The following is a 15,016-nucleotide window of genomic DNA, read 5'->3' as shown; positions in this document are numbered from 1 at the left end:
GGGCGAGGGCGTGGCAGGGGGTGGCAGGGCGCTCCCCCGGGCCGGCAGCTCGCCGCAGCCTTCGCGCTGGGGTCGCAGCGGGTCGCAGTGAATCACCATCCACTGGATTTCGAACTGGCGAAGGAGATAAAGATGACGTTAATTCGTGTCAAGGAGTCACGCTGGCCGAGGGTGCAATAGGAGGAACCCCCCGGTCAGCTAAGGGCACGTTTTGAAGGTTGGGTATTTAATCATAATAGCTATGGGTGTATCAGAGAGCTCAGTTTGGAGCAGGGCTTGACCCTGCACTCCCCCACCCCCAACTGGGTAATACACATGTGTGAAATTTCACACCTTCTTTGAATGGTTGTATTTGGCACTGGAAAAGGACACGGGATTAAGGCAAACCTCATCTCAGAAGATGCAGCCGAAACTCACTTGATGTGCTATATAGATTAAAACACATACCCTCTGCTGAAAGTTACAGAATAGCTCAGACATACAGCTTCAGAGGTATATCCATTGATATATACTGCATCATGTGGAATTTTAAGTACCAGAAGCGTATTAAACTGCATATTTATTGTATCGTGCTTTTAAAGTCTTGGGTTGTTTTCCCTTCTCATCACACATACTATCAGTTTCGCTTATGAACCACTAATGAGTGGTTTATCCAGAGATTTCTCAGTTTTATGATAAAATTCAGAGGCTCCTATTCTTCTCTATTCATTCTGGATGTCTGAAGAGTTAGGGGGGAAAGAAAGTTTTGGGCTTTTTTTCTTCTTACAACGTAGAGCCCTGGTATGGAAAAGACTGATTTCATTTTTCTGAGAAGCTGAAAATAGAAGTGAGCGTCCAGGAGCTTTCACTTCTTATTTCTTTGCTTCTCTGAGTATTTCTTCTTATTCTATTGAGCTAAAGTAGCTCCCCACCATCCCTTCCACAACGTAATGTCTCGGTGCTTCCTGGCTGCTTTCTGTGCTTCCTCTGGGATATCTCATTGCTCTTTTCAATCCCCAACCTATAACTGATGCAGAAGGTGGACTGTCATTCTGAGATGCTTTCCTCACCTGCCACCATCCTTAAATGGACTTAGTTGCATACCAACTGCTAGAGCTAATAAATACTTTGAATCTGAAGTCCTTTAAGATCTCTGCAAGACACCTGCATATCCACGAGTTGCTTCTGGTTTGTTGTTGGGGTTTTTTTTTGCTTTCACCTTCACCGCTTCAGTACTGCCACTCCTGAAATCCTTGCTATCACATCTCTACTGTTCTGTTTACTTTGCAGTCATCACAGTTTCCAGAGTGCTGAGACTAGAACACAAAAGAGGCAGTATCCTCCTTTCTTTTACCTGTTATCTGACACCACTATCTGTGGGTCAATTCTCTACATCCCTTGTCCAATTCACAGTTCAAAACCTTTCCCGGTCCTTAATAATGGACAACTGAATGTCATAATATGCATATAGAAGAACTGGATGTATACTATAATGTAATACTACAAGGCAGCAATACAATAATAAAAAAAAAGAGGGTATCTGGAATCTGAAGACAAGGATTCATAAAAAGACAAAAAATGGGATCAAATGATACCTATATGATAATTTGTTTCAAACTGTACAACTACATTCTGAGTCCTGAGTCTCTACATTATTCACCTATGAAGCTCACTTGCAGAGAGAAAGAGGTCTATAACTGGCTGTAAAGCAGTTTAGAATTTATTTCTCATTTAAATAATAATATATTTCTGATTTGAATTAAAATAGATATGGTTTCAAGTGACAAAATTTCTATTCTTTCAGTTTTTCTGGTTAATATTAAAATTGTATTAAATAATATTAAAATTGAAAAGTCATCCATTCAGTAGTTAGGAAATCCCATAATTAAGGTTGCCTTTACAAACTTAATCTGTATGTAACATGAAATTGTGTAATTCCACGCTTCTTTCCTGAGAACGCTTTACTCATTCACAATACCAAATGAGCAAGGCCGTGGAAATAGTTCCCATACTGCAGAAACTGTAAGTTTGGAAGTAAATGGAGCGAAAGTTGATAAAAAAAGAAAGGACGGCTCTGTGGAAAAGGCAGACAGATGCCACTGGATGAGCCTGCTTTTGCATCACAACTCTTATGTAGTGCTGACAAATTATTTCAATTAAAATAGCTACATTAGAGAGCATTCTGCATGGGGCGGGAGCAGGGAATTGGATGCCTGAAATGAAGTATCTGGGTACAGGTTATGCAAAAAAAGGCTGATCATTAACAACTGTAACTGAAAGCAATAGTCTTGAGATGTGCTTTCAACTTTTAACAGGGTAAAAAATCTGTAAACACTGAAAAAATTATTTTTAAGACATACCACCAGCAGCCAATATCTGTGTCTTAAGAGAATACTACTAGCAAATGCATATAAATTTTTTAAGTGTGAACCCCTTTTTTTCAACTTTGAACATAATCAATATTAAAACATAGATAAATTTATTAATGAGATTATAAGATGTGATTGCTTGCTGCAGTGAGAACTTGACTCACTGAGTCAGGAAATCATTTTAGTGTTTTATATGTTTTCTTCCAGTGCTCTTGAATGGCCAACCAATCACTTTGTTTTATTCAAGAAGGGATTTGAGTGGTGAGCATTAAGTAAGGCCTGGTACTTTTATGAGTTTAAGACACACAAAAAACCATCTGAATAAATGAAGCAGGCAGAAAAAATACCTAGCATTATTTACAAAACACTGTACCATAATGTGAATATAAAAGGGGGTGAAATATTTTGAACATGCAGCTTTAATTTGACATTTCTTAGTTCACAGTTGCTTAGTTAGGCAGCATTATTTTTTCAAAAAAATAAACTGTGGTTGCTCTAGAAATTTCTTGCTTAGAGCTCTTGTTGCTGTTTTGAGGCTATATAAAGCAAAAATTGAGATGAAGCCTGTCTGACTTTTTTAAAATGAAAAATAAAATTCTCCTGTTGGCAAGGTAGTAAAAGGTGTGACTGGCCTCCCATTGATTTAGGACAGTTGAGAGAAGGGCAAATATGTCTTAGCCTTGCTGTCAAGGTACCTTTTCCCTCACCAGTATTTCACAATGGTCTTGTTGATTATGTTAAGCTGATTTAAAGGACGCTACTATTTGGTAGATGTCTTATGTAGATGTTCTATCGATATCAATACAAAGTGTGATTAAGGTTGAAGTATAGGCACAAAGTTCTCAGCAATTAACCTCAGATACATCAGGGGTAATCATAAAGAGAAGTTATTAAAATGTAAACTTTCAAGACCTGTAGGTATTTAAGACCCATAGGACAATATTTCTGACATCCGTTTTCCAAGATTCTTACCGGATTTCCATTTCATATAAATTTCTTAGCACAGATATAATTGGATTAGCTACACCTGTGTGTTCACTGTTTTGTCCTCTTAAGTTCTGTGCAAATGCCCGCAAATGCCCATAGCTTTGCACATCCCAGAATCAGCTATGCAATTTGGTTGTCTTTTTAGTGCTTTAGATGAGAGAGGTGAAGGGTAAGTAAGATATCATAGAATGGTTTAGGTTGGAAAGGACCTTGAAGATCATCGAATTCCAACCCCCCTGCCGTGGGCAGGGACACCTCCCACTAGACCAGGTTGCTCAAAGCCCCATCCAGCCTGGCCTTGAACACCTCCAGGGATGGGGCCTCAACAACCTCTCTGGACAACGTGTTCCAGTGCCTCACCACACTTAAAGTGAAAAACTTCTTCCTAACGTTTAATCTAAACCTGCCCTCTTCCAGTTTGTATCCATTCCCCCTCGTCCTATCACTACATGCCCTAGTAAAAAGTCCTTCCCCAGCTCTCCTGTAGGCCCCCTTTAGGTACTGGAAGGCCACAATAAGATCTCCCCAGAACCTTCTCTTCTCCAAGCTGAACAGCCCCAACTCTCTCAGCCTCTCCTCATAGGAGAGGTCCTCCAGCCCTCGGATCATCCTCGTGGCGCTCCTCTGGACACGCTCCAGTAGGTCCTTGTCTTTCTTTTCATATAAATGAAACCTAAATATCTAGGGTAGTATTTTCAGTATAGCATCAGTCACAGGGAAGCATTTAGCAGTACCGTAGGCTTTCAGGAAAACCATGACCCTTAGAGCATGTTTTTACGTCCCTTCTGGGAGATTGCTGCCTCAAGGATGAGTCAAGAGAATACATCCCTTCAGGGGAAGTACAGCCCAGCTCAGCAATTTTCAGGGGAAAGTTTTCTGCAATTTTTTGTCAATTATATCTATGTTTGTTCTAAAGGGAGTCTACTATCGACTGTACAATTGTTAAGAAACCAGGAGTAAGCTACACATATTAAATGTATCTAATTCTAGAGTTATTTTAAACATGTTTTATCTTTTTTTCCCTACATCTCTGTAATGGGTTTTTAGAGATCCACTTTCCTTGCATCTTTTTTCAGAGCCTTAGAACAGTACACCAAATTCTGGTGCTATTTGACTTTCCACAGCAAGGGTTGAGCCATCTGAATGTGAGATTTCACAGGGTGAAAAAGACCCAAGATGTGACTTTTTATGATACACGGACACAATCTGTTCTGTGGTGTAAATTAACACCTGTTCAGCAAATATTGATAAGCCGCTTCCTCTTAGACGTTACAAGTCGTGTAGCTGCCCTGAACTAGTTAGCAGCATTAAATGTCAATTAAATAATGACCAAGGATCACTTCTAGCAGTGTTTAGAGTCTATTATGAAAAAAATCAGGGTAATGCCTCTGAAATTGCAGAAGCTAAGGCAATTTATATCATCTCGTAGCAGTTAATCTTTGAGCAGTAAGAAATGAATGCCCTTACCTTTCTATAGCAAACATGTGATTTAGGAAGTAAGTTCCTTTTCAGTTTTGAAATGATGATATATCTTGTATTGCTTAGAGTTTATAATGGATTATTTGAATTACTTTCAGATAAAAAGAGCTATTTTCTTTTTTATCTAAAGAAGATAAAATGCAGCTGTAGACCTGTATGAAAATTTGCCCTCCATAAAACATTCCAGAAATCCTGGAATAAATCCTTGTAAAGGCTCAAAGGCACGCCATAGTTTCTGATGGAACTCTATTACTCTCCTAGGCAATCATAGTAACAACAAGCAATAAAGAATCTCTTTTAAAATGACATGTATTACAGTGCACCTATAAGAAGTTGACCTATTCTGCAAGATAAATCGAGCACTCACAGAATGCTGCAAAAAAGAATAATAGGAAACACATAATTTATGTCCTTTTAAAATTATACCACTGGAAGTAATATACTTTAACAATACCTGGAAATAAATTAGAAATTGTGCCTTGGACATATTAAATAACCAAGACTGTTGAGATGTTTAAACTCAGTATAATTACGCAAGTTAAAGGATAAGCCTTAGAATATGCCTGAACATAGATTTATTTACTTGATTTGAAGAGAAAATAAATGCAGAGGCTAAAACAGAAACTTGTGCAATATAAAAAGCCATTTTAAAATTTCCAGTCCATCAGAGTGTGTGATTTCTTTATCATAATTTCAGAGAATATGGTCTTCCTAAATCTACATTTTTATAATATCATGTTGTACCACTACCATTGTCAGTTTTGGCTTCATAGCACAAGCCATGCAATTTAATTTAGTGAGTTCTGTGTCAAACCCACAGTTCCATCTGAATTAAAATGTATTTTTAGACATCCAAACTTGGTTTAAAAATGTAATGTGATGCTTACCTTCCTCTTTCCCCGATCATTCGTTCCAGTGTTTCATTATTCTTTTTATCAAAAAATGTGCATCTTATTCCTGGTTTGAGGCCTACCTTATGCAAAAAAATGGATTTTTTTCATAAAATACACTAAATGTGACTGAATCTCCCCAGAAACATGCTAAAGAAGTAAACAAATATTTTACACGGTAAGTGGTGAATTGTAAAAATTACATAATTCCATTTTGTCCTTTCATCCTTGAAGAAAGATGTCCTATATTTAACGTAGCTTCACACTAGTGCCTAATGATGCACGTGCTTAAACATTGATGAGGCAGAAGTTAATGCCAGACACTCTTCCCCACCAGATGCCTGCAGACCCTAGGGTAACCGTTGTTCCTCATTTGTATGTCTTGTTGAAAAGAGCAAGTCTCTGCAGAACATGGGCTGGAGAGGAAGGGGGACAAGATTCCAGATTTCCTTTGCTGCTTTTTCTGACTTGTTAAAGGTCAGCCAGAGCATCAGCAGAGAAGGGGGAAGTCTTGCCAAGGTGACCTTAATACCACATCTCCCTCCTCATTTGTAGGCTGCCATTTCTAATCATTCAAGAGGCAACAGGAACCCTGCTCGATTTTAAAGGAATAACTGTGTCTAACTTGAGGGCACAATTTAGTGTAGCACTCTATACTAGTTGTTGTAATAGTATTACATTAATACCTATAACTCTCTGTGCATTTAGTCTAAATATCTTTCCAATGAGGAACACAAAATGTTTTCATCCTAGTAACATGCATAGAATATGTAATGTTTTCATCATCCCATCCATTCATCCGTCAGTATCTCTCAGACCACTTAGCAAGGCTAAGATACGTATGCAGCTAATCACTACATTATCAGCTCCAGCTGATTACTTTTGAGTGACATTTTCAAAGACCAACTTTTGTTTTCAACAGAATTAATATAACTTTTTAGCCACTGATATTTCCTAATCCACATTTGTAGCAATATACTAGGTAGATGCTTTCAGATACCTGGGGCAGCTTTCTGTCATCATATTTCAGGTAAAACTGATTTCTATCCTGTGTGATATAGTAACCTATACATACAGAGGTGATGAAGCATGAGATGCTTTTTTTGTTGCAACATTTCCCCTTTCAAGCTCATACAATGCTGGTTATCCTTTGGCCACATTTTTTGCAAACAACATGAAATATAGTCAAAAGATTACATCTCGCTTCACTGTTTTTATTTCAAAGTTGATGCAAAACTTCTGTGTAGGCGTGTGGAAAACAGTTACAATATATTAAGTGTCTGATTCTCTTTTGCTTTTCAGCTCATTTTGAAATGAATACCCTATATATAGACACACACACATATACATATATATTTTTATATATATATGGGTGTATCTTACCACTTATATGTTCCTAATCCTCTTAAAGAGGATCCTTGGAAAAGGAACAGGATAATATATGGAACTTGGCAATGTTTTCTGCAATTTTTTCAATCGTGTTTTGAAACTGTTTCCTTTTAATCTACAAAGTAAATTCAGAAATAGCCTTCCCAAAGACTTAAATGTCATTTAGTGGCACCGTGGGACAAAATTGTTACATTATTCAGCATAAAGTGCAGTATAACTCATTAGCTGAAAAAACACTATCTGAGAAAACACTTTCATGGATGTCTGAAAGACAAAATGCAGATGTGACAGATACATTTTTTTTCTGTTAGAAATTACAGGTGTGTCACTTTATATGTGTTTTATATTAATCGCTCATCTCAGAAACTAAATCAGATAGTCAAATAATGAAATCCCTGAAGTTTTTCATATGCAGTTTTCTTTGTTGAAGGGCACAAAAGCATTCAATATTTACCATATGTCACCCCCAATGTCATTTTCTCCATCAAAACAACTCACCTTGCAGTGCAGTAGAATGAAGAGGATATTTTCAGCACTAAATCTGCTAACAGGATACAGAATAAGCATTTCGCTGCCCACTGCGGCTACACAGAAGGAGCACTCCACAGTGAGTTTAGGTGTCTACTACAATGCAAAGGGGGAGTTAAATATCTAACAAAGAGATTGACATCAGCCGTGGTACTGGGGTGGGATATCCTGAACTAGCCAGGAGAAAGTATTGTGGAGACGAGGGGGCTTTATGTCTCAGCTCTGCTGGGCCCTTCGCTTGGATTGGATTTAGTGTCTGATGCTACACTTATCCCTCATAGGACTGACAAACAAGAACCTGCTTTAAGAGTTCACTGTCTACTCCAGGTCAGCCTTTTTTAAAAAAAACACAAACTAATTCAAGAGAAAAAGCGACTGTTATCATGGTCATACCAGGTGGCGTAATGATTAGAACAGTCTTCTGAGGTATAAGGTACTCATGATAATCTCTGGTTTAGTACAGAGATTTAAATGTGGTGCTCTCATTTCCTGTGCGAACATCAGAGCAGATCAAAAAGGACCTCTGTCAATCTCTCTTACAGTAGATATTCCCTTTGTATTAATGATTTAAAATATTTATCATGCCAGAGACACACTTAATTATCTCTAGCTGATGGTCAGTTGCACGCAGATGAGGGGCCTCACTTCTTGGTCAATTAATGTTTTGCTCTCTTTGGTGTGAGGTGCAGCCCACAAATCCATGTCCTGAGACTTCCTTCTAGATCAAGCTCCACATATGAGATAAGCAGAGGAACACCCAACTGATACATCCAGACAGAGCAGAATCCAGTGACAGAAGTGTGGATGTCTGAGAAATTTTACTTAGACATAACCTGGGTCATCTCTTACCTTACACAATATATACATGTGCAAAATTTAAAAAGCAAAGCTAGTACTTACCTGCCAAGGAGTTGCTATTTTCTGCCATTTGTACTTCCAGAAAACATTTAAAGATGCATTCCTCAAAAAAATATTAAGCAAAAAGATCCTATAAAACACTTTTTGCAGTAATAAAAGATTTTGGAACTTACCGGAACAGAAATTTCAGGATTATTTTTAAGTTTTCCAAGCACAGCAAAGCCATCAATGCTGATTTTCCCTTTTGGTTTGATGTTTAAGGATTCTACTTTAATACAGTCAATAAAAAGTGTGACACTGTTTGCTTCCACGCTTATCATAAGCTTGTGCCATTGGGAGTCAAACAAGAAAGGCAAATGCAAAAATGATGCAGTTTGGAGTCTTCCATCCACTCCTTTATAAGAAAACTCAACGCTTTTCATTTGACCATTAAGATTCACTCCAACTTGTTCTTTTCCTGAAGAATCCTGAATCTGCCAAATAGTCCAGTATTTCTGAAGTGTGGCCCCAGTCATCCGAAAAGTAGTTAGAAAGGAATATTCATCGGGCAATCCATTGGAATATATGGCACTGTGTAGGATCAAAACATAGTACATTTGTAGTGTATTTGTTCTGAAAAGCTCCACATATCAACGCAGACTAATGAGAAACAGTTACTTAGTGGAACCATATTTCAAACTTGCTTTTGTCCTTGCTCTTCTGCATGCAGAATCCCAAAACGGGATGTTCTTTTGAGTCATTAGTGTCACTAATGGCAAAAGGAACTGGTTCAGAAATGTGGGTTCTTCCAACATTGTACAATATTTATGGGAACCCTTTCTAAGTGTAATGGATGGAGCAACAGCAGATTCCTACTTCACATTTAGAAAGTATATCCTACAATTACGCTATTTCCTATCATTAGACTTGGAAAATCAGTCAACATACTGTGACTTTATAATTGGCCAGGTAGATAGTCAGTGCAGATCTGATTTGGTTTTGAAGACATAAGAATGTCTTTTGCAAATGCATTTTCTTGTTCAGCCTGACAATAACCAGTCTGTTAATGTATTAACTATCATTTCAGCAGAAATCATTCAACAAATCATTCACTGACAAATCTATGCATAATAAGAACCCACACTAAAAATGTATTATACCCTGCAACATTCAACCACAAGACTACAAGTAGCAGGGAACATATTTGCCACGTATAAAACATTTCATTCTTTTGCAGTTCCTATAAAATGACATTTGGAAATCCAAACAAGTACTACCGGCTCTGTCACTGTGCAAAGCAGCAATGTCATTTTTTATCTCAAATATGTCAGTGAATCCAAAAGAATATTTTAAAAATATGCCTTGCATATTCTGTGAATTGTAAAATGGTAGTGTCATAGTCCAGTTGACATCAATACATTATTTGCCATCTATCCACATTTAAGAATAAGTTGGATTTGAATAAAATTATTAAATATGGAGACTTGCAGAGCTTTTTTGTCACTAGTTTTCATTAGAACAACTTCTTAGGCAAGGAGGCATTTTGAACAAAGATTATTTTTGAGTGGCAGATCAATCCTATCTCAGCGCAAATTTAGCCAGCATTAGTGAATCTCAGGCCCCAGGCTAAGGAAAAGAAAAAAAAACAGAAAAAAAAAAGAATAAATTAGTTCTTATTCTGAATGTATATGTATGCTTGATAACTACTGATTTAGTAAGAGAGTACTTCCAGATAAAGCCTCCACAATTTGTAGTTTTGATGTTTAAGTGTCCAAAGCTGTAGTGCAATCATATTCCAGCAGGCGACGGCACAGCCTCAGCTAGATTTCAGTAAGGACCGGGGAAAGGCTGGCAGCAGCGGCAGCAGCAGCAGCAACAGCGTTGTCTTATTAATAAACTACCCAAACTGCTGGTGTTTCTCCTTTTCCCCCACAAGCATTTCATACACCTGAAAGCTGGTGTATGAGGAAGAGGAACGTTTAGCTGGAAGTTTATTTCATTACACAAGGTGCAGAGATACACTAACGTGGCAGAGGGTGTTCCGAGCTGTTATCTTTAAACTGTGATTTGCTGTCTTGTGTCTCTGTTGACTGCAGATGTAGTAGTCTGTCCCAGCTGGCTTTGTCTGGTAGGATTTTATCGAACTTGTTCTGTTCTTTTATTGGGTTTTTTTTTCAGTTTGTATCTTGCCATCTTAAATGCAGATGTCAATGCATGGACATTGTCCCTTTCCTCCCGTTCTAAGCCCTTGCCAGTGTATGCTACCCTCCCCTATCCTGTCGTTAGGCTTCTAGCCTACACACAATGTGTTTATATATTCTTTCCTGCTCCAGGAACATACTCCCTCTCCCTACCCAGACACACATTAGACTCTTGCTAAGCTCCTGATCCAGTTCAGCACATCTTTTATAGCCCTCTGTGTCCTTCTTCCTCCATATCTCTTAAACAAGTACTTCAATGTCCTCTGCTGCTAAAACCTTAGCTCCTCTGAGTCATTTATCTCTTCATTTGCTGAATCCCACTGTTCTTGCACAAGTGCTGGTTTTACTACTACCCTATTGACGGTGTCATCGTTAGGTAATTGTTTAATGAGCCTTCATGTGAAGTTCCACTTTCTCTCTGTCAAGTTCAGTGACTTCAGGGGATCTGATACACCGAGCTCTGCAGCTAAAGGAGGCATTGCTAATCCCAGATACTCTGAGGAGAGTTTTTCATTCTTTCTCTGCACTCATAAATTTCACTGTCATGGCAATACTGGCTAAAATATCACATGTATTCTCACACCACCTCAGCTGACATAGCTATACTGGAAAAAACCCCAACCAACCAACCAACAAAACTAGTAAGTAAATGTAGTTACACTTTTAGATTAGAAGATTGTTTGTATCAGGCTGGCGACAGGATTCTTTGCACCATATTTACCTATAGCGTTAGTCCTTTACAAGCCATTATATGGGTTCTCCTTCTTCAGAAATTAGAAAAAAAATATGTTAACTTTTTCAAGTGAAACACAAAGAAGAGAAATTGTGTAAGACTTTCTGACATTTGTAAGAGAAAACTAAATTATGAGAAATGTATACAGAACAGTAAAGATAAAAAGTCAGTGCACAAACACGGACAAATATTTACGTTTTAAAAAACTTTTAATAACCAGTCAGAAGAACTGCTGCGTTTGGACTAAAGACTCAGTGTCAGTAATGTGACTCAACGTAATGAAGAACAGCATGACCCCTCATGAGAAAGGTACTCTACAGGGGGCTGTTACTGTGCAAGATTCCACAAGTAAAGCAGAGACAGATTCTTATTTCAGTTACTCCAACAGTAATGCAAAGCAATTCAATTGTCTTTAGTTGTATCAGTGTATTTCAATAAACAGTTTGTCCCAAAGCCCATGATTTTTACATAGGCAAAAACCCTACTGAAGTCAGCAGCTTAAAGTGCTAAATATTTGAAAACTACAGAAAATTTAACACGATGTTCAAATAAACAATTGTAAAAATGTTATTCCTCCATCTCACTGCAAAGCGAAGAGTGCTGGATTCTGTAATCCTCTTGAACAGCTGATAACTATATAAGCACTTAAATTATTTACTTAAGTTATTTTTAACGTAGATGTTTCCAATTCCATTAATTTATGGAAGGAAATCAAGCAATTTTAAATTTAGAATCGGGCAAATGAGTGAAGGATGGATTAATATGCAAAATTATTTCAAGCACACAGGCCAAATTCAGTCCTGATCCCTTTCCTACCCACTTAAAATTGGCAGGGATATAAGCCATCAGATAATTTTTTTATTCATTTTTGTATCTTAAGTTTGTAAGATAACAGTCTAGTCCTGCTTTCCTTGTGTACTCAAACTAACTACTTTATGTGTGAAATGAGTGCAAGATTGGGTATTTTATGAGATATTTGGTTCCTTGCTTAATTTTTTTAATACAGTTGGGGGGATGAAACATTTTTAAATTAAATTTTAAAGGGAATTTCTGAAACACTACTGTTTTCTTTTAATCTTTTTCATAAATACCGAAAAGTCTTATTAATCCCACAGCTTGAGTGCTTACCAGGAAGATTTCTTTAAGATTTCAAGGCTAAGTCCTGTCAAGGCATCAATATACTCAAGATAAGTCATCTGGCTGAACAGTGGAAACCCTTAACAGTCCCACTGACTCCAGGATTCATCAAGAGCAACAAGTATTTTAAAAGGTTAGCTATGTATTGATTTGAATGCTACAAAATAACTGCTTATTTTATCGAACCTTTCTTTAAGGGTTTCTTTAAGAGTTAGGTGAGCTCCACTGACCACTAAGATAACTTACTCCTTGCTAAATGAAGATTTTAGAAATGTTGGTGCAATCCACTAGAGATAGCTCCTCTGGCCAACCTCATGATAATGCAATATTGCGTACCCAGGGGTGGGGGTTCCTTTGCTCAAGCTGGAGCCACTTGTATCTATACTTCCTGAAGCTTCCTAGAATCACAGCTGACCTGGCAGGCACTATCTGGCAGCCATCAAATAAGCAATAACAATAAAATCTAGCTAGGCATTTTTAAAAGCAACTGTCCGAAGTCATTAGCCAGAAGTAATTTGCTAGAACTCATTACCCTCAGCTGGTCTCTATTCTTCAGAAACACACAGTTCTGAGCTAATTATTTCTGTTATGAGCTAATTAGCTTCTTAGCTGCATTTTGTCCTTTCCATTACAGTGTCATCATCTATATCAATGAAGCGGTACTATGTAAGATATCTTACTTTAAATGCAAAAGGAAAAGCACCTGAAGAACTTTGGTGTCTGGACATAGTAATGCCAGACCTTCAGGCATAAGCATTTGAGGAGCATTACTTCACAGAGAAGTATTATTCCCAAAGGATAAATCAGGAAATCAGCCAATGAAATTCTCTGGATTTTCCAAGGTTACTGATAAAGCTTTATAAATTTCCGATTTTCATTTTATAATTTCTTATTGTACAGTGTTTTTCATGTCATCTGCTAAAGTGGTCTGCAGTACACCACTACCCCAAATATAAACCCTCTTCAAAAAAGCAGCTTAATTTTTTACATTGCTCCACTTTCTACTGAGATGAGGATGCAGGCAAAGAAGTGACATTTCTAGAAGGCTCCTTTCATACTAGTAAATTCAATATGCCCAAGACGGTTCTCTGGTACTAAGTTCAGCTGGCATGAAAAAGTTTAAACCTGCTTACTTCCAAAATATGATGACTATATGCAGTCTGCTTATTGGGAATGGTCCATGCCCTATCCTAGCTGCTAAGCTGTGCCCACGAGTTCTTTAAAGAGTGCTAATTAGTCTGGACCCAAACCATGCCAAGGTCTCGTATAATATTTTGGCAGTATAGATGACCGAGTGTGAATGCCTTGGAATGTTCTCTGGCATTAATTTATCCATGTGGACACATGGGCCTTGTGATGTGACAGCTGCGTTTGTGAAGTCAAAGGATTAAGATTTCATCTAGTGCATAAAGATAGATAGTCCTCTTCCCCCACATAAAAACTTATCATGAACATATTCCTTTGTGCTAATATATATATTTTTAAAGCTTGCAATCAAAAATCAACACAATTATTATCTAAATTACCAGCATTAATTCTGTACTTACTAACTGGTGGACACCTACAACAGGTACATAGATTAAATTGGAAAATGACAGGTTCACTGTGTCAGAGACAATGGGTATGAGTCATGGCAGTTTCCCAGGTTCTTATTACACAAAGAACTCTATGTTGATTTTTAAGCATATTTTACACTAGAAGAAGCAATGGCCAATGGGAATTTATGTGGATAATGGGAGAAGCTTAAGTCAAGACTTCTGTGCAATCATTTCTATTCATTCTGGGGTATACTTCTGGATCTTGGCAGGTATGCTAAGCAGCAAAAAGCCCAAGCTACAATTTAGTAGTGTTTTAAGGAAGCTATGCAAGCTTTTCAAGGCACAAGCTATTACTACAGCAAAACCTGAATAAATATGCTGAGCCATGCCCATCTAATTGAACTCTTATTCCCATGCCATAGCCACTGTAACATAGGCTTGTATAATGTTCTTATGCTAGTCTAAAAACTGAACTGAACTGGCTGAACAGTAACAGTCAGGCAAGTGCTCGGTGCTGATACTGTAACTGGCTTGCTTGCCATTTCTACACATGCGCCCACCTCCCCATCCCTTCCTCAAAAGCCTTGAATGCTTTATGCCAGGGAATGGGCTTAATTAGGGTGACCCCTCCCTGTTTCATAAAGCAAGAGAAGATATTGTCCATGGCCGTAGGGTTACCTGGTACTAATATGGCTGCCCATTAACGAAGATGTGAGAGGAGATCTCTGCAGCAGAGCAGGTGTGGAGCCTGCTGTTGCCTGACGTGTTTGAGGGTCCCTCCCCAGTGCTCCTATAGCACTTGTGCCTTCATGCCTATGTCAGCCACCCAGCCCAGGAAAACACTGCTGTGTATTTTTTTCCGAGATCTCCCATCTCTAGGCGAAGCAGGAACTCACAGCTATGGAGACACGAACCGGGGGGTTACACCCTCTGCGGACCTGCCCGCCCA

The 15,016-nt window shown here is 38.2% G+C and overlaps 1 protein-coding gene across 1 annotated transcript in view; it reads right to left on the bottom strand.

Moving 5' to 3' along the window:
- The window catches only part of COL9A1 (collagen, type IX, alpha 1), a 75,870-nt gene that overhangs the window by 56,589 nt on the left and 4,265 nt on the right, over positions 1–15,016 (bottom strand). The window contains exons 5-6 of the mRNA XM_009880522.1: positions 8,653–9,049; positions 31–114 (exon numbers count right to left, since the gene is read on the bottom strand). Coding sequence (XP_009878824.1) covers positions 31–114; positions 8,653–9,049 — 481 coding nt within the window. The remainder of the gene's footprint in view (positions 1–30; positions 115–8,652; positions 9,050–15,016) is intronic.

This window comes from Charadrius vociferus, unplaced genomic scaffold (genome assembly GCF_000708025.1).
Source record: "Charadrius vociferus isolate BGI_N301 unplaced genomic scaffold, ASM70802v2 scaffold513, whole genome shotgun sequence".
In the NCBI taxonomy this organism is placed as follows: domain Eukaryota; kingdom Metazoa; phylum Chordata; class Aves; order Charadriiformes; family Charadriidae; genus Charadrius; species Charadrius vociferus.
Note: the sequence above shows the minus strand (reverse complement) of the source record. Positions and strands in the feature narration are given on the sequence as shown.